This window comes from Manis javanica, chromosome 17 (assembly GCF_040802235.1).
Source record: "Manis javanica isolate MJ-LG chromosome 17, MJ_LKY, whole genome shotgun sequence".
NCBI classification, from domain to species: domain Eukaryota; kingdom Metazoa; phylum Chordata; class Mammalia; order Pholidota; family Manidae; genus Manis; species Manis javanica.
Window position 1 is genome coordinate 45,752 of NC_133172.1, and position 25,458 is coordinate 71,209.

General features: G+C 52.0%; 1 protein-coding gene and 1 long non-coding RNA gene across 20 annotated transcripts in view; one reads left to right on the forward strand and one right to left on the reverse strand.

The window, feature by feature from the left end:
* Window positions 1–15,267, reverse strand: part of LOC108385031 (uncharacterized) — a 37,532-nt gene extending 22,265 nt beyond the window's left edge. For 7 of the 14 annotated variants that reach the window (XR_012126480.1, XR_012126471.1, XR_012126474.1 and 4 more), the window contains exon 1: window positions 15,122–15,255. This is a non-coding gene — a long non-coding RNA (uncharacterized lncRNA). Of the gene's footprint in view, window positions 1–2,091; window positions 2,330–2,365; window positions 2,418–13,820; window positions 13,948–14,339; window positions 14,449–15,121 lie in introns of those variants that run through there. The other 7 variants (XR_012126475.1, XR_012126468.1, XR_012126476.1 and 4 more) reach the window with 6 other exon arrangements.
* On the forward strand, window positions 13,759–25,111 carry MZF1 (myeloid zinc finger 1). Of its 6 annotated transcripts, none has more exons than XM_073225290.1 (6): window positions 13,759–14,117; window positions 17,019–17,454; window positions 17,897–18,080; window positions 18,773–18,843; window positions 18,964–19,084; window positions 23,460–25,111. In XM_073225290.1, exons 2-6 carry the CDS (start codon window positions 17,059–17,061, stop codon window positions 24,959–24,961), a joined length of 2,274 nt encoding a protein of 757 aa, XP_073081391.1. In that variant the 5' UTR covers window positions 13,759–14,117; window positions 17,019–17,058; the 3' UTR covers window positions 24,962–25,111. The 6 variants fall into 6 exon arrangements, with proteins under 6 accessions (XP_073081391.1, XP_073081390.1, XP_073081389.1 ...); XM_073225289.1 differs by lacking the exon at window positions 13,759–14,117 and adding an exon at window positions 15,195–15,332; XM_073225288.1 differs by lacking the exon at window positions 13,759–14,117 and adding an exon at window positions 15,288–15,487.
* The last annotated feature ends 347 nt before the right edge of the window (window positions 25,112–25,458 follow it).

Consider the following 25,458-nt stretch of genomic DNA (forward strand, 5'->3'; position numbering starts at 1 on the left):
CAAACAACAACAAATGTTGGCCAGGTTGTGGAGAAAGGGGAACCCTTCTACACTGCTGGTGGGAATGTAAATTAGTTCAACCATTGTGGAAAGCAATATGGAGGTTCCTCAAAAAGCTCAAAAGAGAAATACCATTTGACCCAGGAATTCCACTTCTAGGAATTTACCCTAAGAATGTAGCAGTCCAGTTTGAAAAAGACAGTGCACCCCTATGTTTATCGCAGCACTATTTACAATAGCCAAGAAATGGAAGCAACCTAAATGTCCATCAGTAGATGAATGGATAAAAAAGATGTGGTACTTCCATCTGCTACCTCTATAGCTTTTCTTCTTCCTTTCTAATTACAACCCTTAAATAGAATTCGTGCCTCATATCGAATTTACTGAGTATCATAATTCCTCCAAGTGGTAAAGATACCTCAAGACAAATGCTGGGCATAGAAGCCACAGGGCATATATCTGCAAAGAAGTAAAAAGCTAACCTTTTCAAACAATATGGCTTCTTTCTCACTTACCAACTTTACATCTCCCTGTATGGCCCCGGAAGATGACTGGTTAGCCAGAGATGGGTAAGATTCCTCAAGGGAGGAACAACCTAAGACAGGCACAGTCGCAGGGGGGACATCAGGTGAGAAATTGGGGATCAACAGTGGTGAGGCTTAGAACCTCACCCTCCTGTTTTGAGAGAAATTTTCTGCATCTGTGGATGTTTTAATGCCCTTGTCTAGCTTGGATTAACACTTAGTCTACAGGCACACACCTGATCATCTACATTTGCTCTCTTACAACACTAAACTATGTTTTCTACCTTTATCTTGCATCTACCTACAACTTCAGCATTTTATTAAAAACAAAAATAATAATAATAATAATAATAATAATAAAGGGAGAAATGTGGGATCCACATATAAATCAAGTATAAAAATCAAACCAATATTCATATTTGACCTGATTGTTTATGGTTCATAATGCGTGATCAAAACCGAAAGTTTCTGTGATAACTGCCCTTGTACTGTTCACCATATAAGAACTTATTCACTATGTAAGAATTTGTTCACCATGTAAGAACTTGTTCGTTATGCTTCAGAAGATTGGAGACTGATGACAATTAGGCTTGGGGTGGATTAATGATTGTGCATTGAGCATTGACTCCCCTATACAGAATTTTATTGTTGTTAACAACCATTTGATCAATAAATATGAGAGATGCCCTCTCAAAAAAAAAAATGTGGTACATATACACAATGGAATATTACTCAGCCATAAGAAAAAAGCAGATCCTACCATTCGCAACAACATGGATGGAGCTTGAGGGTATTATGCTCAGTGAAATAAGCCAGGCGGAGAAAGACAAGTAGCAAATGATTTCACTCATATGTGGAGTATAAAACAAAGAAAAGCTGAAGGAACAAAACAGTAGCAGCATCACAGAACCCAAGAATGGACTAACAGTTACCAAAGGGAAAGGGACTGGGGAGGATGGGTGGGAAGGGAGGGATAAGGGTGGGGAAAAGGAAAGGGGACATTATAATTAGCATGTATAGTGTTGGGGAGGAGTACGGGGAGGGCTGTGCAACACAGAGAAGACAGGTGGTGATTATACAGCATCTTGCTACGCTGATGGACAGTGACTGTAGTGGTATGTGGGGGTGACTTGGTGAGGGGGGAGCCTGGTAAACATAGTGTTCTTCATGTAATTGTAGATTAATGATACCAAAATTTAAAAAAAAAAAAAAAGACCACAGGGCATGAGATATGAGAACCATGAGGGAGAAGTGTCAGTATCTGCTCTCCAGGAACAAGCCATCATCAGGCAGGGATCACCGGAGGTCAGGTCCAAGCCCCAAATCACTCAGGATAGCTGCAGAGCTCTGCCCTTCAGGGCTCTACCAGCCGTTGCTGGCCCTGAAGGTCTCAGCCGTCACCCTGCTCATGCTGCAGCTGTGCAAAAAGCCTGCGCGCCTTGTCCTGAATAAGCAGCATGCTGACAGGCCGGTTCTGTGACTTCTGCTCCTCAATTCACAGGCTCAGCAGGTGCTCAGTAAGGCCCATCACCACACCCCTGCAGCAAGTGAGCTGCCTGACACTCACAGGTGTGACTGCCTGAGAACTGGCACGGATCTTGTCCTTGTTGACACGAACTGAGGCAACAGTGGAGGTGGCCAGCCCCAGGGCCCGGGCAATCTGCATCAGCTTCTCACCCACCTCAAACCTCCGAAGCACCTCCAACTTCACATGCAAGTCCTGCTTGGCATGGTGGCAGAGGTCAAACACACCAAGGGGTGCCTTCCCCAAAAATTGTGTGTGGGAAAGTGTCTTCCTTACATCTCCCCGAGCCATCCACCTCAAGCTCTCTCCCTCCTACCTGTCCACAGTAGCTACTGCTGTGCCCACCATAGCAGCCTCTTGGCCTCTGCCTGTAAAAGAGGGACACATGGGCATAAATGTATGAGCATGTGGGAGACCCAGGCCTGGCCTTCCCATGCTCTGACACAAAGCCCCCAGCCATCAGAGGCATGCGCCATCCATTCTCTACCTACTGTCATAAACACTGCACATTCAATACCAAGCATTTTTTGAAACTAGAAGAGCACATCCCTTAGTTTTAGTTTATGAGATCAAAAGCAGTATCTGCTGGAAGACTGCTCTCTTCTGCAGGGAAACTCCTCTAACCAAAAGGGGAGCCAAAAGAGGCTAGAAACTCTGACCCACCTCCGAGACACTGATGAGCAGATCAGCTGCCCAGCTCTATGCTTCTCACGCAAAGACATCTAACATCAATGCAGGAGGCTGAATAATGAACAACCTCCTAAAGACGTCCACATTCTAATCCTAGCACCCTATGAACAAATTACCTTACACAGCAAAAGGGACATTGCAGGTGTGACTGAATGAATGGGAAGATTGAGATGGGAAGATTATCCTGGGTTATCCAAGTGGGCCCTAAAGGTATTCAGAGGGATCCTTGTAAAAGAAAGTAGATTTCACTCTGAAGAAGACAATGTGACTACTGAGGCCTAGAGCCTCCAGAAAGACCTAAGCCTGCCAATACCTTGATTTTAGCTCAGTGAGACCCTTTTCAGATTTCTGATCTCTAAGACTCTAATATATTAACTTTGTGTATTTTAAACAACTGAGTTTTTAATAATATGTTTCAGAGGAGGAAACTGACACAGAAGGGAACCTCCCTAAATTGTGCCACCACTGTGGATTAACTGGGGATTGAGGAGGAAGGTGATTATCCACATAGCAGCCAAAATGATTAAGAACTAACATCCTATTCCCCCTCTGCTCAGAGCCCTCCCATGACTTCCACCTCTCTGAGTAAAAGCCACAGCCCTCATCAGCTTTGTTAAGGGCCTCAAAGCCTCCTTCTCTCCTTTGCTAACTCCTGTTCACATCCTCAGAGAAGACTAAGGGTGCTCCTGACCCTGGGCCTTTCTCCCTTGGTTCCTTTGGCCTACAGCTGGGGCTCTTCCCTGTTATTTGCAATCACTCTCTTTCTGCAGGTCTCTGTTCAAATATAGCCTGATCAGCAAGACCCTCCTTGCTTATATTTTATTGTGCATCTGTCACACACTGCCTGAGGACAAGAGCTGTGTCTGCTGAGCTCTCTGTTGTGTCCCCAGGCCCAGAAATAGTGCCTGGGACTTTGCAGGCATCCAGTTGTTGACTGACTAAATTATTAAATGAAGTCTAGTGGTGGGAGGAAAACGTCTCACCTTGTCCCTTTTGCACTTTAAACCATGTCAAAGTAGCACCTGATCAAAACAACAGTTAATTTGAAGGAGAGCATGTGAAAAAAATTGCCAAATGCCTGAAGGGTCTGTGTTTTTGGAGTGGCTATAGCATTTAAGATGACTACCTTCAGGGACCCATGGGCTACACCTGCATTGAAACAAAAAGGCACAGCCCACAGGGCCCTCAAACCTGGAAGGCAAGGAAAGGAAGGTAGGCATGGAAAAGACTCTTGCCTGGAAGGCCCTGCATTCCAAACCACTCACAAACCCATTAGTCAGAAAGGCAGACATGAATGGGGAAGAAAGAAATTGGAGTCCACCAAGAATAACAAAGGGAGTTAAATCAGACAAAGCCAGTGAGCCAGAAATGACTTAGAGAGTTAATTAAATGAAGCCACAGGCCAAGAGAAACAGGCATTCCCAGATAAGAAACAGCAGAGGACAAAGGACAGGCACTCCCCAAATGACAAAAAATTCCCCCTATGAAAAATCAGAGCGCAGCCTATGTCTTCAATCGTCCAATCAGATCAGGCATCCAAGGCCAAAGAATTGTCAATCAAGAACTTCTCTGCCCTGGCAAAAACCCCATAAAAAAGTCTCACAGTAAGCATTCAGGGCCTTCTGACATGTGAGTGGTGGAGGCTGGGGGAGGGTGCTCTATTACAGAGCCGAATAAACTTGCTTGCCTTTGCTTCCTTTGGTTTAACTTTCACTTTATCTGACTTCCCTGATACTCTGGAGTTCCTTCCCAACATAGCCATCTTCCCTTCTCCGACATCCTCCTTCCTTCGCTTGCTCACCAACTGAGACAGGGACCATGGGCTTAGACAGTAGGGTGAGGGCCTCCGGAAAAAGCAAGGCAGGATATTTGCACTCAGAGCAATGTAACTACATGCAAGGAAACCCACCAAACCTCTGTGTTAAACATTCAGCTCTAGAGTCTTTCTTCAGTGAGATCAGTTAATATTCCCCAAATGAAGAGTAGCACATGTTTTTATTATGCTAATCATTTATAATCATGTGTTCACTTTAACATGCTATAAGGCCCAGGCCTATGTGCTGTCTTTCCTCCTTCAGATTGTAGGGGGATGCAGGGAACAGGGCTGAGCCACCCAGTTTTCGTAGAAACTACGTGAGGCTAACATTCCTGGACCCTGCCCTAAGTTAGATAACTAGAAGTAAACGACCCCCCTGGGGTCGAAACTCGTGATAAGTCACATAGGAATGCCTGTGCAAAGGTCAGGCACCTGGTGTATCCCTGTTCCAATTTTATTGGCCAAAGTATAGAATGTGTTTCAAATTCATTGGTTGGGGTAATGTGCAGGCTCCGGTGCAATGACTGTAGAAATCCCATATAAACCATACCTAAAGTTGCTTGGGGGTTGGCAGCTCGGACTCAGCCTGCGTGTCAGAGGAGGTGCTGTCGACCCCAGCTTGCTGGCTGAATAAAGACTTTGCTTGGATTTTCATCTCCGTGTCCGTGTGTCTTGTTCTCTGGGAAACCCCGGAGTACTGGACCCTAACATTTGAGGGCTCGTCCGGGATCCATGCGGCTTCCCTGAGAACAAAGGACGGCTCGAGGCAAGGTCTAATTGTCCGGACAGGGCGGTGTAATTCGAGGGTCGCCCCCTCATGTCTGCATAAATCCATTATAAAGCGGGAGTCGCCATCCCGTGTATGGTCTCGAGTTACTGACCCTGAGTGAGAAAGTCCGGGTTGGTAGTCCTGGCCCCCGGTTTAGTGACCCTGGGTGAAGTCCAGGTGACTAATCCTGGCCCTAGGGTCCGAGTGACTCGGCCTTAGGAAAGCAAGTCCAATCGGCAGGAACCTGGCACCCGAGGAGGAAGGGATCGAGCTCGTCACCCTGCAGCAGTCCGAGTGGACGCCTTTCGGGAGAATCATGAGAGTTTTTGAGGATCCTGAAAGTGGTGAGTGTGGTGTGCACCAGAGTGAAAGAAGGACCGGTCCGAGCGAGTGCGATCAGATGTGGTGTGTGTGCTTAGTGTTATCATTGACTGTTTTATTGTGTTTTGGTTTCAGTTTATATTTCTGCGCTTCTTATTTTAAGTCTCCCTGTTCTAAGGTTCCCTGTTCTTTCCGTTCCTCCTCTCTGCCACTAAATAATTCCCTGTGGGCACGGGTCGGGCAATTAAGAGCCATTAGGGCACCCGCTGCTAGAAGACTCCCATGACAGGATAAGGGGGTCACAGCCGCAAATCCCAGATAAATTTGCGTCCCCCGCAGAAGAAAAACTGTGCAACAACAGGCACCCGTTCACAAGAACATACACCAGTCATCTTGTTAGAGTGGCATCTCTACCTTTTACCCTTGTCTTCCTCGTATTTTTCACTATGGGCCAGATTCAGACTACGCCTAAAGGTCTGATCCTTTCCCACTTTCCAAAGGTTAGGAAACAGGCCCTGAATATGGGTTTTAACATCAAGAAAGGTAGGCTCGATGCTTTTCGCTCAGCAGAGTGGCCTTCCTTTGGAGTAGGCTGGCTGACCCAGCAGTCTCTTTCCATGGACCTTATTGACAAGGTCAAAGCCGTCATCTCCCGGCCAAACCCTGAGGGCCACCCTGACCAACTTCCCTATATCCTTGTTTGGGAAAATTTGGCTAAGAATCCCCCTTCCTGGATGAGGCCCTTTTTGGTTGAGAAACCTCACACCGACCCACCAAAAGCCTCCGTCCTAGTTACCCCGGAAGATTTAAAGTCCCCTAATCGCAGGGCCAAAAACCCAAGTGCGCCGCCTGTCCTCACTGACGGTTCTCCTCTTTACCCCCTTCTGCCGATTGAGCAGCCACCCCCATATGTGGAGGAGAGGGGTGAAGCTGCCGGGAAGATAGAAAACGAGGCTGGGGAACCCAGCGGGAACCAGGCGGCCGCAGCTTCCCCAGACTCTTCAGCAGAGGAAGTCAGGAGGCCGGAAAGAGCTTCCCCACACTGCCCCGCCCTGGCCCCACGCTGGGTGCCAGGTAGAGCAGGAGGAATGCGGTTAAGGCCTCGGGGGCCAGGGAACAAGAAGGGGAGGCTCCCTCCTCCACCTCAGAAGGCGCAGTGCCGGTTCTGCCTGTGCGTGCCATCGGTACAGGCATCGCTCAACAATATCAATATTGGCCCTTTTCATCTAGTGACCTCTATAATTGGAGGACTCACAACCCTCCCTTCTCAGAGGACCCCAAGTGTCTTATAGGTCTGGTGGAGTCCATTATGTTTACCCATCGTCCCACATGGGACGACTGCCAGCAATTGCTCCGCACTCTCTTCACAACAGAAGAGCGAGAGCGTATCCTCAATGAGGCTAGGAGAAATGTCCTCGGAGAGAATGGAAGACCAACTACCTTCCAGCCCATCATCGATGAGGCGTTCCCACTTATGCACCCGGATTGGGACTTCGGAACTGCAGAAGGTAGGGAGCGTCTCCGGGTCTACCGCCAGACTCTGATGACCGGTCTCGGGGCGGCCGCCAGACGGCCCACTAACCTGGCTAAGGTAAAAACTATTGTTCAGGGGGAAATGGAAAGCCCAGCCGTGTATCTGGAAAGGTTGTTTGACGCTTACAGGCAGTACACCCCCATAAACCCGGAAGCAGAGGAACATAGGTCAGCTGTAGTCCTCTCATTCATCAACCTGGCAGCCCCCGATATCCGGAGAAAACTCCACAAGCGGGAGGACCTGGGGGAGATCTCTATTAGGGAACTGCTGCAGCAGGCAGAGAAGGTCTTCAATGCTAGAGAAACTCCAGGGGATAGAGAGGAAAGGCTGAGGAAAGAGAAATGGGTAATGCAGGAGAAAAATAGGAAGGAAGACAGAGAATTTCAGAAGAGGGAGAACAAGAAGCAGAGGGAGGAGATGGCCAGGATATTCCTGGCCAGGTTGAAGGAGGGCCCTAGGCCACCTCGAGGAACAGGACCCCACCAATCCTGACTAGGATGAGATCAATGCGCCCTGTGTAGGAGATATGGACATTGGAAGAGGGAGTGGCCCCAAAGGGGGGAACAAGGAGGAGGGAACCCCGTTAAAACCCTGCATCTAGGAGAGGAGGATTGATGGGGATGGGGCTCGGCACCCCTCCCCGAATCCTGGGTAACCCTGTGCGTGGAGGGGACTCCCATTGGGTTCATGGTAGATACTGGGGCACAATATTCAGTTCTCAACCAGGCCCACAGTCCCCTGACCCCAGGACGCACAAGTATAGTCCAGGGAGCAACAGGGTCCAAGAAATGTGCCTGGACCACTAGCAGAAAAGTGGACCTAGGAAGGCATCAGGTCTCTCACTCATTTCTGGTCGTACCTGAGAGCCCCGCACCGTTGTTAGGTAGAGACTTACTAACCAAGGTTGGGGCGCGCATTCATTTTGAACCCGAAGGGATAAAAATCATGGACAAAGAAGGGCAGCCCCTACAACCAGCCCATGTGTTAACTCTGTCCCTGGCTGACGAACATCGTCTGTTTCAGGCGGATCAAGAAAAGGGGGGCCAGGGAGAAATGGACTCTTGGTTGCAGAGGTTCCCTTCCACATGGGCCAAGACTGGAGGAATTGGTCTCGCTAAACATCTATTCCCCTGTCGTTGTTCAACTCAAAGCCGCGGCTCTACCCATCCGGGTCCAGCAATATCCAATGCCGGAAGAGGCTAGGAAAGGGATAGCACCCCATATCCATAGACTGTTGGAGACAGGATTCCTTAAAACCTGCCAATCTGCATGGAATACGCCCCTGCTTCCAGTGAGGAAGCCTGGCAGTAGAGATTACAGACCGGTGCAGGACTTGCAAAAGGTCAATGAGAGGGTAGAAGACATCCATCCTACAGTGCCCAACCCTTACACCCTACTCAGCCACCTGCCACCTACGCATGTGTGGTATACTACTCTGGACCTGAAAGACGCCTTCTTTAGTATCCCACTCTCTGAAGTTAGTCAGCCTTTGTTTGCCTTTGAGTGGCAAGAGCTGGGGGGGGGGAGAAAAGGGCAGCTTACCTGGACTAGACTACCACCACAGGGCTTCAAGAACTCTCCTACCTTATTCAATGAAACCCTAAGCCAGGACCTGGAGCCCTTTTGCAGGAGCCACCTCCGTGTGACACTGCTGCAGTATGTGGATGACCTGTTGCTGGCCACGGAAACCCGTGAGAAGTGCGAAGAAGCCACGGGGAACTTGCTGGCTGAGCTGGGCGAACTGGGATATCGAGCTAGCGCCAAGAAAGCCCACATCTGTCAGAGGTCAGTGGTCTACTTGGGGTACAAAATATCTAATGGGGCCAGGTGGCTAACGCAGGCCATGAAACAAACTATCCTGACTATCCCCGTCCCTTCCTCACCCCGGGGAGTGAGGGAATTTCTTGGCTCAGCCAGGTTTTGCAGGCTCTGGATTCCAGGGTACGCAGAAATAGCCCGACCGCTATATGAAGCGACCAAAGAAGGGCCGGGCTGGCAATGGACTCAGGAACAACAAGAGGCTTTTGACAGACTAAAAGAAGCTCTCCTCCAGGCCCCCGCCCTATCTCTGCCAGACCCAGAAAGACCCTTTATCCTGTTTATAGATGAAAAGAAGGGAGTGGCCAAAGGAGTCCTGGCTCAGCAGCTGGGCCCGTGGAAAAGACCTGTGGCCTATTTGTCCAAGCGGCTAGACCCAGTGGCCTCCAGGTGGCCACCTTGTCTGCGTATCCTAGCAGCTATCGCTCTACTGGTAAAGGAGGCAGACAAGCTGACTTTTGGCCAGAACCTGAGAGTAACAGCCCCACATACCATAGAGGGGATCCTCAGGCATCCTCCAGGAAAATGGATGATGAACGCAAGACTCACCCACTACCAAGGGCTCCTACTAGATTCTCCACGAGTCGCCTTCTCTGACCCGGTAACCCTAAATCCTGCCACCCTTCTGCCAGACCCAGATCTGTTGACCCCCACCCACGACTGTAGAGACATCCTTTCCGAAATTATCCAGGTGTGAGCAGACCTGAAAGACACACCGTTACCAAACTGTGAGCTAAATTGGTATACGGATGGGAGCAGCTTTGTGCAGGAGGGGGTCAGGAGAGCAGGGGCAGCAGTAGTAACCCATGAAGGGAAAGTTGTCTGGAGCGCAGCTCTGCCCCCTGGCACCTCAGCACAGAAGGCAGAACTTATTGCTCTCACTGAGGCCCTGGAAAGAGCAGAAGGCAAGCGGGCCAACATTTACACAGATAGCAGATATGCCTTTGGCACTGTCCATGTCCATGGTGCCATCTACCAAGAAAGAGGATTCCATTCCGCTGAAGGGAAGGGACTGAGGAATCTGCAAGAAGTCCAAAGACTACTAGCTGCTGTCGAAAAACCCAAAGCGGTAGCAGTTATACATGTACTGGGCCACCAATCAAGGAAGACACCTGAAGCCATCAGCAACAGCCATGCTGATGCGGAAGCTAAGAGGGCAGCCCTCTCGGACTCCCTTGTACTTGCAGCCCTTGAAATACCCATACCTGAACTGCCCGCCTTGCCACCCAAACCTGAGTATTCCCCCCAGGATCTTGAGTGGATTAGGAAACAAGTATCGGGAGAAGTGTCTGGGGAGGAAAACTGGAGTAGAGACGAAGAAGGTAGGTTGATCCTGCCAGAAGCATTAGGACAGTACATGCTTGCTAATCTGCATAAGTCCACCCATCTAGGCTGGAAAAAGCTGCTCAGCCTTTTTCAGTCTGCGCAGTTGGTGTTTCCCCACCAGAATGAGGCAGCTCTTCAGATCACAAAAGAATGCGGTAGCTGTGCAATGCTAAGACCAGCCCCAAGAGGGCTGCACCCGGCAGGTACCCGGGAAAGGGGGAGGGCTCCAGGGAGGAACTGGGAAATACACTTCACCAACATGAAACCAGAAAGTATGGATATAAGTATTTGCTGGTTATGGTAGATACCTTCTCTGGGTGGGTGGACGCTTTTCCAAACAAGCATGAGACTAGCCAGGTAGTAGCAAAAAGATTAATTGAGGAAATCATCCCCAGGTATGGGGTCCCTGAAGCGATAGGTTCCGATAACGGCCCAGCTTTCGTAAGCAAAATCTTGCAAGGATTAGCCCGAGCTTTGGGAATAGATTGGAAGTTACACTGTGCTTATAACCTACAAAGCTCTGGGCAGGTAGAAACAATGAATCGGACCCTAAAGGAGACCCTTTCTAAATTGGTATTGGAGACTGGTGGGGACTGGGTGACCCTCCTTCCCTTAGCCATCTTCCGCACTCGGAACTCCCCCTATGTACATGGTTTAACTCCATTTGAGATAATGTACGGGGCTCCTCCACCCATAATTCGGCGAGTGCAGCTTCCCGGTGCAGAGAACCTGGCCCCTGACTATCTGAATGTGTTGCAGGCTGTTGCCAAAGTGCAGCAGGAAATCTGGCCCCTGATCAAAGCATATTACGAGGGTGGGAAAATTCCGAGCCCGGAACATGGCATAGTCACAGGGGATACGGTATGGGTCAAAAGACACCAAGTAAGGACTCTTGAACCCAGGTAGAAGGGACCTTACGTTGTATTGTTTACCACCCCCACTGCTCTCAAGGTTGACGGTATCGCTCCTTGGGTGCATCACACCCACGTTCGGAAGGTCCTGCCTCACAAAAACCCGGGTGATCACGAGGAAGAGTGGAAAGTGCAGCAGCATCCTGCGAATCCCCTGAAAATACACCTAAGCCGAAGATGAAGGGGATCCTGCTGATAAGTGCCTTCGTATGGACTCTCGAGGAAGCTACATCGGTGAAGCTGATTCCAGGGCCCGCAAGAAAACCGGGTTCGGGGCTCTCCGGGTTAGGTAACCCCTTATGGGAAATGGTGCAGGCATTCACAGAGACTCTGAACCGCACCACTCCCTCCCTCCCTCACCGATCCCTGTTGGTTATGCTATCCAGGTTCACCCCCCTTCTGTGAGGCAATCGGGATAAATGGCTCCTACACCATTAACGACTCCTATCCCATTTATTGGGACAGGGGGCCGAGGGGACTTACAATCGCTCAGGTCTCAGTCACGGGAACGTGTGTAAGCTCAGTCCTGATAATCTGGAGCCAGTTATGCTTGTCCTACACGTACAATACATGGAAGCAGGACAAGTGGATTATACCCTCCTCGGGTTGGTGGCTCTGTTTAAAGACAGGCCTCACCCCGGCCATATCCACCTCTGTGTTTAATGCTAACAGTGAATTTTGTGTACTTGTGGCCATTCTACCACGCCTAGTATATCGTTCTCATGAGACCCTCCTTTCTTATTGGGAAGAATGGCCAAACCCCCACAGGGAAAAAAGGGAAGTTATTACCGCCTTGACTATTGGGGCCCTTTTTCCCCTAGGGATGGCAGGGGCTGGCACAGGGGTCGCAGCCCTTGTAACTCGAGAACAGAGGCTCACAGCACTGAGGCGGGCTGTCGACAGGGACCTAGAACAACTTCGACAGACAATATCAGACTTGGAACAATCTCTTACCTCCTTAGCTGAGGTGGTCCTACAAAACAGAAGGGGCCTGGACCTCCTGTTCTTAAAAGAAAGTGGACTGTGCGCGGCCTTAAAGGAAGAGTGTTGCTTCTATGTAGAAAAAACAGTTGCAGTCAGAGATTCCCTGGCCAAACTAAAGAAAGATCTAGAGAAGAGGTGTAAAGAATATGACAGTAGCAAAAGCTGGTTTGACTCCTGGTTCAAATACAAACCTTGGTTCGCTACCCAACTCTCGGCTGTTACAGGGCCACTGGTCATCTTGCTGTTATTGCTTACGATTGGTCCATGCATAGTAAATAGGCTGCTTAGGTTTGTGCGGGAAAGGGTTAACGCCGTCCAACTTCTGGTCCTTCGACAGAGATATCAGGCCCTGGATGCCGCTGTGGAACATTCCTCAGTTTAATCAAGAAAAGGGAGGAATGTAGAGGGATGCAGGGAACAGGGCTGAGCCACCCAGTTTTCGTAGAAACTACGTGAGGCTAACATTCCTGGACCCTACCCTAAGTTAGATAACTAGAAGTAAACGACCCCCCTGGGGTCGAAACTCGTGATAAGTCACATAGGAATGCCTGTGCAAAGGTCAGGCACCTGGTGTATCCCTGTTCCAATTTTATTGGCCAAAGTATAGAATGTGTTTCACATTCATTGGTTGGGGTAATGTGCAGGCTCCGATGCAATGACTGTAGAAATCCCATATAAACCATACCTAAAGTTGCTTGGGGGTCGGCAGCTCGGACTCGGCCTGCGTGTCAGGGGAGGTGCTGTCGACCCCAGCTTGCTGGCTGAATAAAGACTTTGCTTGGATTTTCATCTCCGTGTCCGTGTGTCTTGTTCTCTGGGAAACCCCGGAGTCCTGGACCCTAACAAGATCTGATGTAGTTATTTTGCAAACTGGCCAAACTAATTTAGCATGCTGTCCCAGCCAAAACACTGTAAAAGGCAAGAAAGATTCCACCTTAAAGATAAGACTGCGCTTAACTTATTCTTTAGCAAATAATGCCTCAGCCCACGTTGGGGTTTCATATGTCCCCAGACCAAGATGCTGGTATCTCAGGGAGAAATCAACAGAGCAGGAGTTACTTGTATCAAGTTAATTGTAAATATCCTAGGACCACCTAACAAGTCCACACCCCTAAGCTTTTTTTTCATGTTCTCGAAGAATCCTCATCTGCCTATAAAACCCCCTAGACAACGCACCACTCCGGGTTCTCCTGTCCCCTCCTGGCGTAAGCCGGGAGCTCTATCTGTCCTCTCACTGTATCTCTCAATAAAAGCCTCCCTGGCTCTCCTACCTCGACTGTTTACTAAGTTCAACAAGAACCCCGGCATCAACACGACTGTAAGTTAATTCACCCATACATTTACTCACTCCGTCCCTCCCACTCTGGAAAGGAAGTCCCTAAGCCCACAGGACAGCCGCCCAAGTCTGTGCGGCAGCAGGGCTCATCCTTGAGACTACATTTCCCAGGCGGCCACGGGGCCGCCCAAGGCTCCGATTGGCTCGTTTGTGCGCGTTCCGTGCTGCGCGCAGCGGCCACTCACCTCCCTGCCCCCGGGTCACAATCGAGTGAAAGGCCGCGCCAGCCCCCGTCCCCGGAGCCCAACGGTACGGCCCTTCCTCACCTACAGACCGAGACACAGGCCGGCTGCTTCAGCAGGGCTGCGGGGTTCTGTGCCCCTGCCCATCTCCTGCCTCACAGCGCCGCTTACCGGACGCGACCCAGCCCAGCTTCCATCTTGTCGGCAGAGGCGGAAGGTCGCCAGCAACCGCGGGGACTGGAGGAGGTCGCGAGGATCCCACCCCCGACGGCGCTCTAGGCCCTGCGCCCAGCGTTCCCGGGGCGGCCGCGGAATGTAGTTAAGCTGCGAGGCCTTTCTGCGCGGTCCGGACGCAGACGCCCGAAACTGTCTCTGCCTAAGGCTAGTTTTTTCTACGCTTAATTTTCCACTAGTGTCTTTCCAAGCTCCTGCTTCCTGTCTCTGTCTTTTCTTCATCCTCACTGCCTCCTTCCCTTTCTGATCTGTTTTCCTTCCCCCTGTCCGTCCCCCATTCCGGAAACCGGTTCCTTTCAGACTATCAAAATACAATTTTCAAAAAAGTTAAAAGCGAACTCTGTGAGCACATGTCAAAAATTTATTTACCTCACGGAGGAACCACAGGAACCACGCAGGATAACACAGGTGATTCCATGAAGATGAGAAGGAACAATAGGGTGAAAGAACGAACACAAAAGCGCAAAGTCGAACTACATCCCTATAGGGCAGTGGGTGGGCCACGGCGTCTTCGTGTCCTACAACCCTAACCACAAGCATTCGCAATCTGTCAACCTTTTTGCAAGTTAGCATGTAACTTCACAGTGCTTGGAGTCTGATCAAAAGTTACGTACGTCAAAAAGATTTGCTTAGTTTAGGGAGTCGGATGATCTGAAGCGGCCTCGGTAGAACTGACGCTAAAGAACTCAGAGTGGACTCCCAGTTATCTTTTTTTGTCCTACTGCCGAGGTTTGGATAAGTTTTCCTAACACGCCTCCCTCCAACTCTGTCTTCTTGTCTGTCACCCTTCTCTGAGTCTTTGAAAACTCGCAGTCCATCTTACTGTATGTCTACTTTCTGTCCCTTTCTCCCCTCTTGCCTCCGTACTTTTCCATCTTGCCTGTCCCTTGCATGTCAATGCACTTCTTATCTCTGTAAATCTATTCCCCATCTCCGCCCCTTCCTGATCTCGCCCTCTGGCTAACTGTTCTGGCACACCTGTCTCTCCGGCCCTGACTCTTTGATCCGCTGGCTTATCACATTCTCAAGGTCTCTGAGATGTCTGTCTTTCCTACCCGTTTCTCTGTCTCTGTGTCTGTTCCCTTTCACTGCCTCCCCTCATCTCTCTCTCTCTGCCCCCCGCATGTCTCCGACTCCACCCAGCGGGTTACCTTAGAGACGCCGGGCCCGCCAACCGCCGCGGGCACAAAGCCCGGTCATCGCGCCGCGAAGCGAGCACGGACTGCCTGTCTGACTACACCTTCCAGAAAGCACCGGGCTGATCCTCTACATTTTGCCGAGCGGGCGGGAGATGGAGGCGGTGCCAAGCAATCCCCGCAGGGGGTTGCCAGGGAGATGCGGGCTGACCTCATCCTAACGAGGGCAGTGATTGGTGTAAAGCCCTGCTAATCCTGGGAAGGCCTGTAGAGATTTGGGGGAAACGTGGTGGGGGGAGGTGCGCTGTTGGGAAGGCGGTGCTCCTGTGCGTTGCTTCTCTGAAAAGCTTGCTCACGCCGACGGGGCCTGGATAACTGGATGTGAGGCGGGAGGCGCGCGAAGAGGCGTTGGGGAGTGTGACCTGATCGCTGCGAACGCTTCCCTGGGAAACAAGGGAGACGGGGTGGAAACAGAAGCGAGGGTGGGGGAAGGGCAAACAGCTGCTCAGGCTGGAGCGTGGAGCATTCTGGGAGCCATAGCCCGGCAGGGGAGGGGTAACTGTGAGTGCGCATGCTCAGGAGCGCGGAGCCGCCCGCTGTGCGCGGAGGTGAGGGCGGAGGGGTCTTCTCAACGCGGAAGGCCCAGGCGGGACCCGGGGCGGACACTGCCCACTTGTAGATTCCGGCTGCCCGGTGGGACCGGGAGCACGGGGCAGGGACATTTGCGATCCCTGCAGACGGGCCTGAAGCTGTCGCGCAAACCTTGTCAGTCACTGACCCTTGCCACGGCGGCAGCCTCTGGAGGCCCCGCCTAGTTGCCATAGCGGTCCCAGGACCTGCCAGGCTCCCTAAGGTGGAATTTGCCCGCCAAGAGTTGTGGTGAATGTAGTTCAGAAACCTCCACAGGGACCGGCAGCCTCGGCGATGCCCAACTCTCTCCCAGTGTTTCAGATTGACCTGGAATCTTGAGGAACGGAGTTCTGACTTAGAGGATCAGGCGGCCCTCAAAATCGAATTCACCCCGTTAATAAACAAATTCATTCACAAATCCCGTGCCTTACCCACAGCTGCAGAAGGAGCAGCACAAACGGGGGAGGGTGGATTCCCTATTTGCAAATGAGGAAACCGAGATTCACAGAGGGACGGCGACCTGCCCAGGTTACGTAGCAAATAGGTGGGATCAGGCGTGCAGGCACCCGACCGCTCCCCTCTCACCTAGCCCGACCTAAATCAGGAAGCTGTGAAGACAGTGGGGCATTGTGTGCTGTTATAAATTGGGTTCAGAGGATGGGGCTGAACGCAGGGAGGGTGCTGCCTGGGAGCTGGGCCACACAGGTGACCTTGCACAGGTGGAGAGGGGGCTGGGGCGGTGTTTGGGGACAGACAGGTAGAAGGAAGCTGCCCTGGGTAACCAAGCCGGAAAGAGAATGGTCTGAGTCTGGGTAGAGGGGGTGGTGATGCAATGATGAGCTGGGTGTGGGTGGGAGGTAGTTAATGGTGCTGATGCCCAGCCAGTGGGTGTTACGGTAGGTGTCGTTAACCTGGTAGGGGGATAGCTGCACGGCAAGAATGAGGTGGTGCTTGTAAAGGGAGGACAGGATTTGAGATAATAGGTGCTTTCTGTGCCTACGAAGCAGCCAGTATTTGGAGCTGAGGACTCCAAAGACTACCAGAGACTGTTCTGGCACAGCTACAGAGGCCAGGGACGTGGGTGCCTCATAGAAGGCTTACCAGCCCCATGGGTCCCTGGCACTATCTCTGTGATCATCTCTCTGTACCTCAGTTTCCTCATCTTTTGTCTACTCAGGACAGATCTGAGGGTGAAACAATACAGCACAGAGTAGGTATTCAATTAGCAGTCGCTGCCTCCGTTTCTCCTCATCAAAGCAGCCCCATCCCATTCCTCCGCCAGGGGCTGACACTGGCCTTAGCGCTCCAGACCAGTCTCTCTGATGAGGCCCACAGCACTGGGCTCCCCAGGCCACACACCGCTGGAAGACGGGGAACCTGTCATGGTCAAGTTGGAAGACTCTGAGGAGGAGGGTGAGGCTGCCCTGTGGGATCCCGGCCCAGAGGCTGCACGCCAGCGTTTCCGGCACTTTCGCTATGAGGAGGCAGCAGGGCCCCAAGAGGCCTTGGCCCAGCTGCGCGCCCTGTGCCGGGACTGGCTGCGGCCCGAGGTGCGCTCCAAGGAGCAGATGCTGGAGCTTCTGGTGCTGGAGCAGTTCCTGGGCGCACTGCCACCTGAGATCGAGGCCTGCATAAGGGGACAGCAGCCAGGCAGCCCTGAGGAGGCTGCTGCCCTGGTTGAGGGACTGCGCCGGGAGTCAGGAGGGCCCCGGAGATGGGTGAGTTGGGCCCCTGAGCCAGGGTTGGGGTTGGAACAATATCCCATTCTACCTCACCCGGGGAGGTGGGTGCTGTGCTTGGCCAGATGCTTGTCCCTTGTGGTTTGGAAGTGGTCACTTACCAACAGATTCTGTGGAATAGTAGACAGAGTTCCAGGGCCAGCCTCACTGTCCCATCCTTACATCACCAGGAGTCAATGATCACGGGATGGGATGCAGGGTAGGGAAAGGAGAACATTGGGCAGTATTAGGTCTCAGCAGCAGGAGAGCAACTGCAGGTGGTCCCTTCCCTCCCTGCTTAGTACCTGAGGGAGGTGGGTCCTTTGAAGACCTAGTGAATCAGGACCCCTGGGGTCAAGAATGGGGTAGATGCCCATGAACCCCCTGCTTGAACAAACCCAGCTCCCCTCCTAGGCCTCTGATGGTGGGGGCACCTCCCCAGGTCACAGTCCAGGTGCAGGGCCAGGAGGTGCTATCAGAGAAGATGGAACGCTCCGACTTCCAGCACCTCCCTCAAACCAAGCTTCAGACTCCAGAACCTGGTCCTGAGAAGTCCCCTGAGGCCACACAGGAATGCTTGCTGGCCCTTCGGGTGAAAGAGGAGCCTGAGATTACAGAGGACCCAGGTGAGGGCAGGCAAGGTAGGCAGTGCCCATCCTGATTGGATGGACCAGAGGGGCCTGGCCAGAACAGTGTGAGCCCGGTGGGCCAGTCACCTGCTTGATGGAACCATTCCTATGCATTGGTGGCCCCCACATCCCCACAACCAGTGGTCATAACAGCCCTTTACACACCAAGCCTTACTGTCACTGATGTTTCCATGCTCTTCCCTGGCATGGAGTGGGCTGTTGGGGTTTCCGTTTATGGAAGGCATGTGGGGTTCACTCCCCAGGGTGATCCACTGGGAGACAACAGCCAGTCGGCAGTGTGCAGACAGCAATCTGGAGTATGTATAGGCATAGCTAAAGCAAAACCCCAAATACTGACAGGTATGCTCTGCCCTTGTGTTTCTCCCAGGCATGTGTCAGAGCTGACCACCCACATTCCGGTCATTCCTGCGTGGACCTGTATGCAGTACCCCTCTCCTGCCCTCACTGCCATACTGCCCTTGAGCTCACATGCGGGGCACAGACTTTGGCTTTCCAGGTGCCCTGCTTTGCTCTACTCCAAGCTGGGCCCTTAGAGCTACCCTGCCATGCCCAGACCCAAGCCTGTACCTAGGTCTCACCCCACCAGGATCCCAGCATCTTGCATACCACTGAGGAGGGTAGTGGACTGGGACATCCTTGGGCCACCTGACCCCACCCTTTCTCTCCAGAGCTCCAGGATGCTGAACCTCTAGTCAAGCCCCAGGAGGCCACTTCCACTCCCCAGCCTGAAGAGGTCCAGGTGAGCCCTGCACAGGCTGGACCTCTCTCCCTGCCCTGGGAGCCTCTGTGGGTAGGGGTGGGTTAGTTTCCTCCCTGGTCCTAGTTGGGCACAGACAAGCAGTGACCACTGTTGTTTCAGAGCTGTGGGATAGCACTGGACCAGGCCTCTCCCCACAGCAAGACTGGGCCTGAGGGGCCCTCATGGAGGGAGCACTCTGGGGCCCTGTGGCAGGAGGACGCTGGCAGAGTCTTCTCTCAAGGTAAGTAAGAAGGGGTATAGCAGGTCTGGGCCTTCCACATGGACAGCACCACACCCATCCCTTCCCTGGCTGTGCTTAGACAGCCCTTTCACTCTAGCATCCCAGGCTCCCCTGTTCCCCTATAACTTTCAGCTTGCTTCAGCATCTCCTGCCCTCAAAAGCCAAGCCCCCACACTGGATTCACAACCCATCTAACTGCTGCTGTCCACCACAGTAAAACCTCTGGAGAGTGGGGCCTGTGTTCCCCACGCCCATGTCCTCTTCCAGCCCTGGCACCCTGGATGGCTTCCAGATTCTGGGTTTGCATCCCACTGATTGGGTGACAGGACAGGAGGGTTGGCATCTGGCAAGGACAGCAGGTTAGTAGACAGGGTGGGCAGGTAGGAGGCACCCTGTGGGGATCAGGCCAGGACATCCAGGCCAGGGGCGCCCCCTGCTGTCCACCTTAGCCACACCGCCCTGGTGGGCCATCACCAGGCTCCCTGCTGCCCCTCTCTCCCTGCTCCCTGGACCTCTTCTTTTTCTTGGTTTACTCCCTTGTTCTGCTGGACCTTTCCATGAATTCTGGTGTGGGAGATAAAGTTCAAAGACATTACCTATCTAAAACTCATTTGTCTAACAAAATTTGGCTACACAAATAATTCATTTATTAACTCAGTCTTAGTCCTTTTTTATCACCATTGTTGGTGAGCCCTTTTGTGTGGGAAATTGGCCTGATCTTGGTTTCCTTCCAACCTGTTGTTTTTAGAATGCCAGTTACCTGACTGTTGCTGTCTGGGACAGGTCCTCTAATGCTCTTATCCTTTAACTCCAATTTCTGGTTCCTTTCTGTTGTATTTTCCAGAAATTTTCTTCAATATTTTCCATACCTTCTGTTGAGATTTTCACGTCTGCTGGTATAGTTTTAATTTCCAAGTGTTTTCACTCCCCAAACATTAATTTTCATAGCCACTTCCCATTGTTCTTAGAATTGTCATGTCTTTCCTTATTTCTCTGAGGGTAGCGATAACTTGCTTTTTAAGTTTTCTTTCCTTAATGTGATCTCTTTTCCCTCCAAGTTGTCTGCTTATTTGTAAGACCTGAGGACCACAAATCTGGCAGTTTTGAGCAGGTGGGTGAGGGGCTTTTCAACCATGACAATCCAGGGCTCCAAGGGATGCAGGGGGGTCAATCCCCAGGAAGGCCCCATTCTGGGAGAATGTAAGCACGTGGGTGCAGTGTGAGTGAATGCTGCCGAAGGATCCATAGGGCAATCTGGGCTGTGTGGAGGCACCCCTTGATGTGAGCATCTTTAGGTCTTTCCTCTGAGTCCTCCAAGGCACTTCCAGCGTCTTTCCAGCATCCTCGGAGAGAACCTGATGTGTCAGCACCCAGTGTGACTTCACTTAATCCCTCCACTTCCCTCAGTATGGTCTCTCACTCTCAACCCAGCCTTTTGCCAGGATCGAAGAAGAAATCCAAGAATCAGATCCACTGAGTCTAGAGCTACAGCAATGCACACAGTTTGCTCAGGATTTTGTACAGACAGAGCCCAAGGCTGTTAGATGCAGTAGCCCTGCCCAGCTTCTGCTTCTGAAACCGACTCCCCAGCCCACTTCCTTCACCTGCACAGCCAGAGGTACTTGGTACCTCCAACTCCAAAACTTTTTGAGCTGCCTTTGGGATAAAACGTTGATTTTTTTCTCCCTGTTTTCCTCACTGCTGGCTTAGTATTCAGTTTCTCCCATAAGCTACACAGTTAACACGTGCCCATTGACCTCACAGAGTAGAAAATACCAGAGATTTGTTTGTTTCCTCTTCATCTTTATGGATATTATGCCTTTGGGGGGAAAATACACAACTTTATTGCAGTTTACTTTTGTTTTACGATGGAACAAATTTTAAATAGATCCTACTGTTATCCAGATGTCCCAATTGGCTATGCTTTCTTTTTTACTCTTTTTTCATAATATTTTATGCATGCTGATCCCTTCTTTGAGGATTTGAAAATACTTTAGTGTCCTCTCCAGACTGGTTAGTTAGCTTGGTTTCTTCAGGTGTGAATTCTCCCACTGGTAACACTGTTGACAGCCTGTCCTTCACAGCTGTCGGAGCTTCTTGTTTGTACCCACCCTAAGCATCATCCTAGGTGAGACACTGCACCAGGGTCCATCATAAGTCCCTGAAGTAAAGGATCATCTGGGCCCCAAGCTATCCAGTGAAGACACCTCTGCAGCCTTGCCGAGCAAGCAGCTTATTCCTGGCCAGGTCTTTGGGTGGACCGAGCCTACACAGCTCATGTTCTCAACCCTTAGCTTAATTATGGAGCCTGGCTTTAGTTACTGGATCTCCACAGCCTTAGGGGATTTAGAACTCACTGCATGAGGCTCTGGGCTCCTAAAACTTACTAACTGTCCTTTTTTGCTTGGGATCTTCCCACAGTATTTTTTAAGTTATTCTTGGGTTCTGTCTGTCATTTCTGTGTGTAGGAGCTGAGAGAGAATCTGGCACATGCCCCTTCTGCTGTTTCAGTCTTCAGCCAACTGGCCGGGCTCAGCCTATGCTGTGTGGCTGACCACTCCCTCCAGCTTGGACCTGGTTCTCTCTCAGTTCAGTCTCTCACCTTTCTCCAGACACACCAGCAGCACCACTGCAGGCCCCGTGAAGGATTATTTTTCAGCAGACCCATTCAGTCCTCAGGCTGCACTCCCCATGGACAACTGAAGCTCCCAGCCTCAAACAGTGATTCCCCTCAGCCATCTTGGTATCCCCATCAGGTCTCCTGGCTGCTCCCCTTGCCCTTCAGCTGAGTATGTGTGCAGCCAGTGTTTTCATCATGAGAGTATTTTGAATAGTTAATGCATTGTCATGTCAGAAAATCCAAAAGGCACTAGAGAGTATATAGTGGAATGGCCCTCCCCTGCTGTCACACAGTTCTGATCCCCAACAGCATCATTATGAGTTTCTTGTGTGTCCTTCCAGAAAGATTTTGTGCAGAGTAAAGCAAACATAAATTCTTATACATACTCACTTCCTTTCTTCAGTAGACATGTGGATGCTTAATCTTTACCCTGTTACACACCTATTTTTGTGCATCTTCCACTTCAACGCACAGCACCTAGGGCCCTCGTCTTTAGACAGCTGCATAGAGCCCGCTTTGGACACACTGTTACTTATCCACTCAGGCTCCTACTGGTATTCCTTTGGGTTGATTTTCAGTAATCATCTGAGAAACCTAGTATGTAGGTTATTTTGGACAGTGGGGAACACAAAGTTTGGGGAAGTCCCTAAAAGTGGAACTACTGGATCAAAGTGTGGGAAATTTGCCATTTTTTATGTATTTTGCCACACTGGCCTCCCATTTATGCTCAACAGCAATGTACACAAACACTTGGGTCCTTGCAGTTTTCTTATTAGGAGGGTACTGAACATACAGGACTTCAGCATTAGCTACGTTTCCTTTCCTAATCACATCCTTTGAACATTTGTCTGGTTGTTGGTTTTCCTTGTTGACTCATTGGAGCTCTTTACTTAAGGTTAATTACCCTTTGCTTCTGTTGAGTTTCTCAGTTTGCCATTCGTTTTTTGACTCTGAGATGGTTTTTGCTGTGCACAAGTGATTTCCTTTGGTTCAGCATTATTTATCTGACTTCTCTTTACTGGCTTATGGATTTTTTTGTCACCCACTGAAGCCCCTGCTACTCCCTCTTTTGCTTGCTCTGGGCTTCTTCCTCTTCCACTGGTCTGTTTCTCAGTTGCCCTTGCTTACACTTCCTTACTCACATGACATCTAACGATGGAGCACTCACAGCGTGGTGGCACCCACTCCTTTTCTCCATAGACACCCACGCTTATTTGATTGCATGCACACCCAAGTCCCCATACGTCATGCCTATGTCACAGTACCCATGTTCACACTTCCCTGCATACTGAGCCTCTGACTCTTGCAACCCACGGACTACATGTGAGTCTTTGTCCCTCAGACACTGCATCAAGCAAGGTACGTCAGACCAAAGTATCGGAGGCCATTCCCTGCCTGCCTCTCCTTCCCCACCCCCACCCCTCCATTGGCTTCCTGTCTGCTCCGCTTCCAGCCTCCCTCAAACCCACCTACTTCTCTGCATTCGTAGAAACTGTCATCACTCACCTGGACAGTGCAAGGGCCACCTGCCCCACCTTTGCCCAAAGCCCTGCCGGGAAAATGATTTCTGCAAACTTAAGTCAGACCTGGAAAGCTTGTCCCCAGCTTCTCAGTCTTCCTCCTCATGGAAGGTTCTGTCCCACTGTCACCTCCTTAGGGAAACCTGCACAGATGGAATCCCTGCCCCTGCCCACATCACCTCTGCCTGCTTCATGGGCCAGTTTCAGGTCCTTCTAGTTCACACTGTTTCCCCAGGGCTGGAGTGGGTCCAGGCATGGTTGTCTGTCATGAATGAGTGGATCCTCCTGTGCAATACAGGGTTTGCACTCCAAATAGACAGCGTCGCTGCTGGCCCTGGCACCGTGAGCCCCCACCTCCATATCCCGTGGGATCTTGGTGTGGCCAGTCTTACAGGCCAACGGCTGTCACCCTCCCATGAAGGTAGCGTTCCCCACACACTCCTGCTCTCCAGCAACCCAAGAAGTGACCAGGAACCTATGGATGAGGATCCCCACTACAGCGTGGGCTCTGTACTGACCACTGCCCGCTGGCGTGCCCCCAGGGGCCGGGGCCGCGGTCGCGGCCGCCCAAACACAGGTGCTGGAGCGGTGCGAGGTGGCCGATGCGACGTGTGCGGGAAGGTGTTCAGCCAACGCAGCAATCTGCTGAGGCACCAGAAGATACACACCGGAGAGCGGCCCTTCGTGTGCGGTGAGTGCGGCCGCAGCTTCAGCCGCAGCTCACACCTGTTGCGCCACCAGCTCACGCACACGGAGGAGCGACCATTCGTGTGCAGCGACTGCGGCCAGGGCTTCGTGCGCAGCGCGCGCCTGGAAGAGCACCGACGCGTGCACACCGGAGAGCAGCCCTTCCGCTGCGCCGAGTGCGGCCAGAGCTTCCGGCAGCGCTCAAACCTGCTGCAACACCAGCGCATCCATGGAGACCCCCCAGGCCCTGGCGCTACGCCCCTAGCTCCTACTGGCGAGCCAGAGGCCCCAGGCCCCTTCCCTTGCAGTGAGTGTCGTGAGAGCTTCGCGCGGCGTTCCGTACTGCTGGAACACCAGGCGGTGCACACGGGTGATAAATCCTTCGGCTGCGTGGAGTGCGGAGAACGCTTTGGCCGCCGCTCAGTGCTGTTGCAGCACCGGCGTGTACACAGCGGCGAGCGGCCCTTTGCCTGCGCTGAGTGCGGCCAGAGCTTTCGACAGCGCTCCAACCTCACGCAGCACCGGCGTATCCACACAGGCGAGCGGCCCTTCACCTGCGGCGAGTGCGGCAAGGCGTTCCGTCAGCGGCCCACGCTCACGCAGCACCTGCGCGTGCACACGGGCGAGAAGCCCTTTGCCTGCCCCCAGTGCGGCCAGCGCTTCAGCCAGCGTCTCAAACTCACGCGCCACCAGCGGACACACACTGGAGAGAAGCCCTACCGCTGCAGCGAGTGCGGCCTGGGCTTCACGCAAGTCTCACGGCTCACTGAACACCAGCGCATCCACACCGGCGAGCGGCCTTTCGCTTGCCCTGAGTGCGGCCAGAGTTTCCGGCAGCATGCCAATCTCACGCAACACCGAAGAATCCACACAGGTGAGCGGCCCTATACGTGCCCTGAGTGTGGTAAAGCCTTCCGCCAGCGGCCCACACTCACACAGCACCTGCGCACCCACCGGCGCGAGAAGCCCTTTGCCTGCCAGGACTGTGGCCGCCGCTTCCACCAGAGCACCAAGCTCATACAGCACCAGCGCGTCCACACTGTAGAGTAGCCAGCACTGCACCGGGTCTCTGCGTCCACCCCGGTCTTCTGTGTGGGCGTGGGGGCAGAACACCTACCTCACAGGGTTGTTGTGAGGTATTAGCAGTGTGCCCGGTACCTGACCCACAGTGGTGCTCAATAAACAACAGATGGAACCTGGGTCCGGGTATCCACCCACTCAGCGCCTTCCTACCTGCACAGGTCCCTCTGTGCCCCTCCCACCCATCCACCACTCTGCAACCACAGCACCCTGCAGAATTGGCTCCTAGCAGTGCCTGCCCCCATCTGTGGGGTGCCCCCTTGTACCATGATCCCTGTACTATTTGCCCATGATGCCTTTGACCCACACATCAGGTGGCCAAGCCAACTTCCTGTCAAGAAGTGGCCCAGTTCTCCAAAGCCAGCCAAGATCGGTGGATACATAAGTAGCAAATGTGCCCATCACACCAGGGCCATCCTGGGTATGGGTGTTTGTAAAACTTTAAACATACGAGGACATTTCTTATA

Coding starts and splice junctions, on each gene's coding strand:
- MZF1 (XM_073225290.1), top strand. CDS start 17,059: ATGAGGCCCACAGCACTGGGCTCCCCAGGCCACACACCGCTGGAAGAC. Junction 17,455..17,896: donor CAGGAGGGCCCCGGAGATGG/GTGAGTTGGGCC, acceptor GCACCTCCCCAG/GTCACAGTCCAGGTGCAGGG. Junction 18,081..18,772: donor TGAGATTACAGAGGACCCAG/GTGAGGGCAGGC, acceptor CTTTCTCTCCAG/AGCTCCAGGATGCTGAACCT.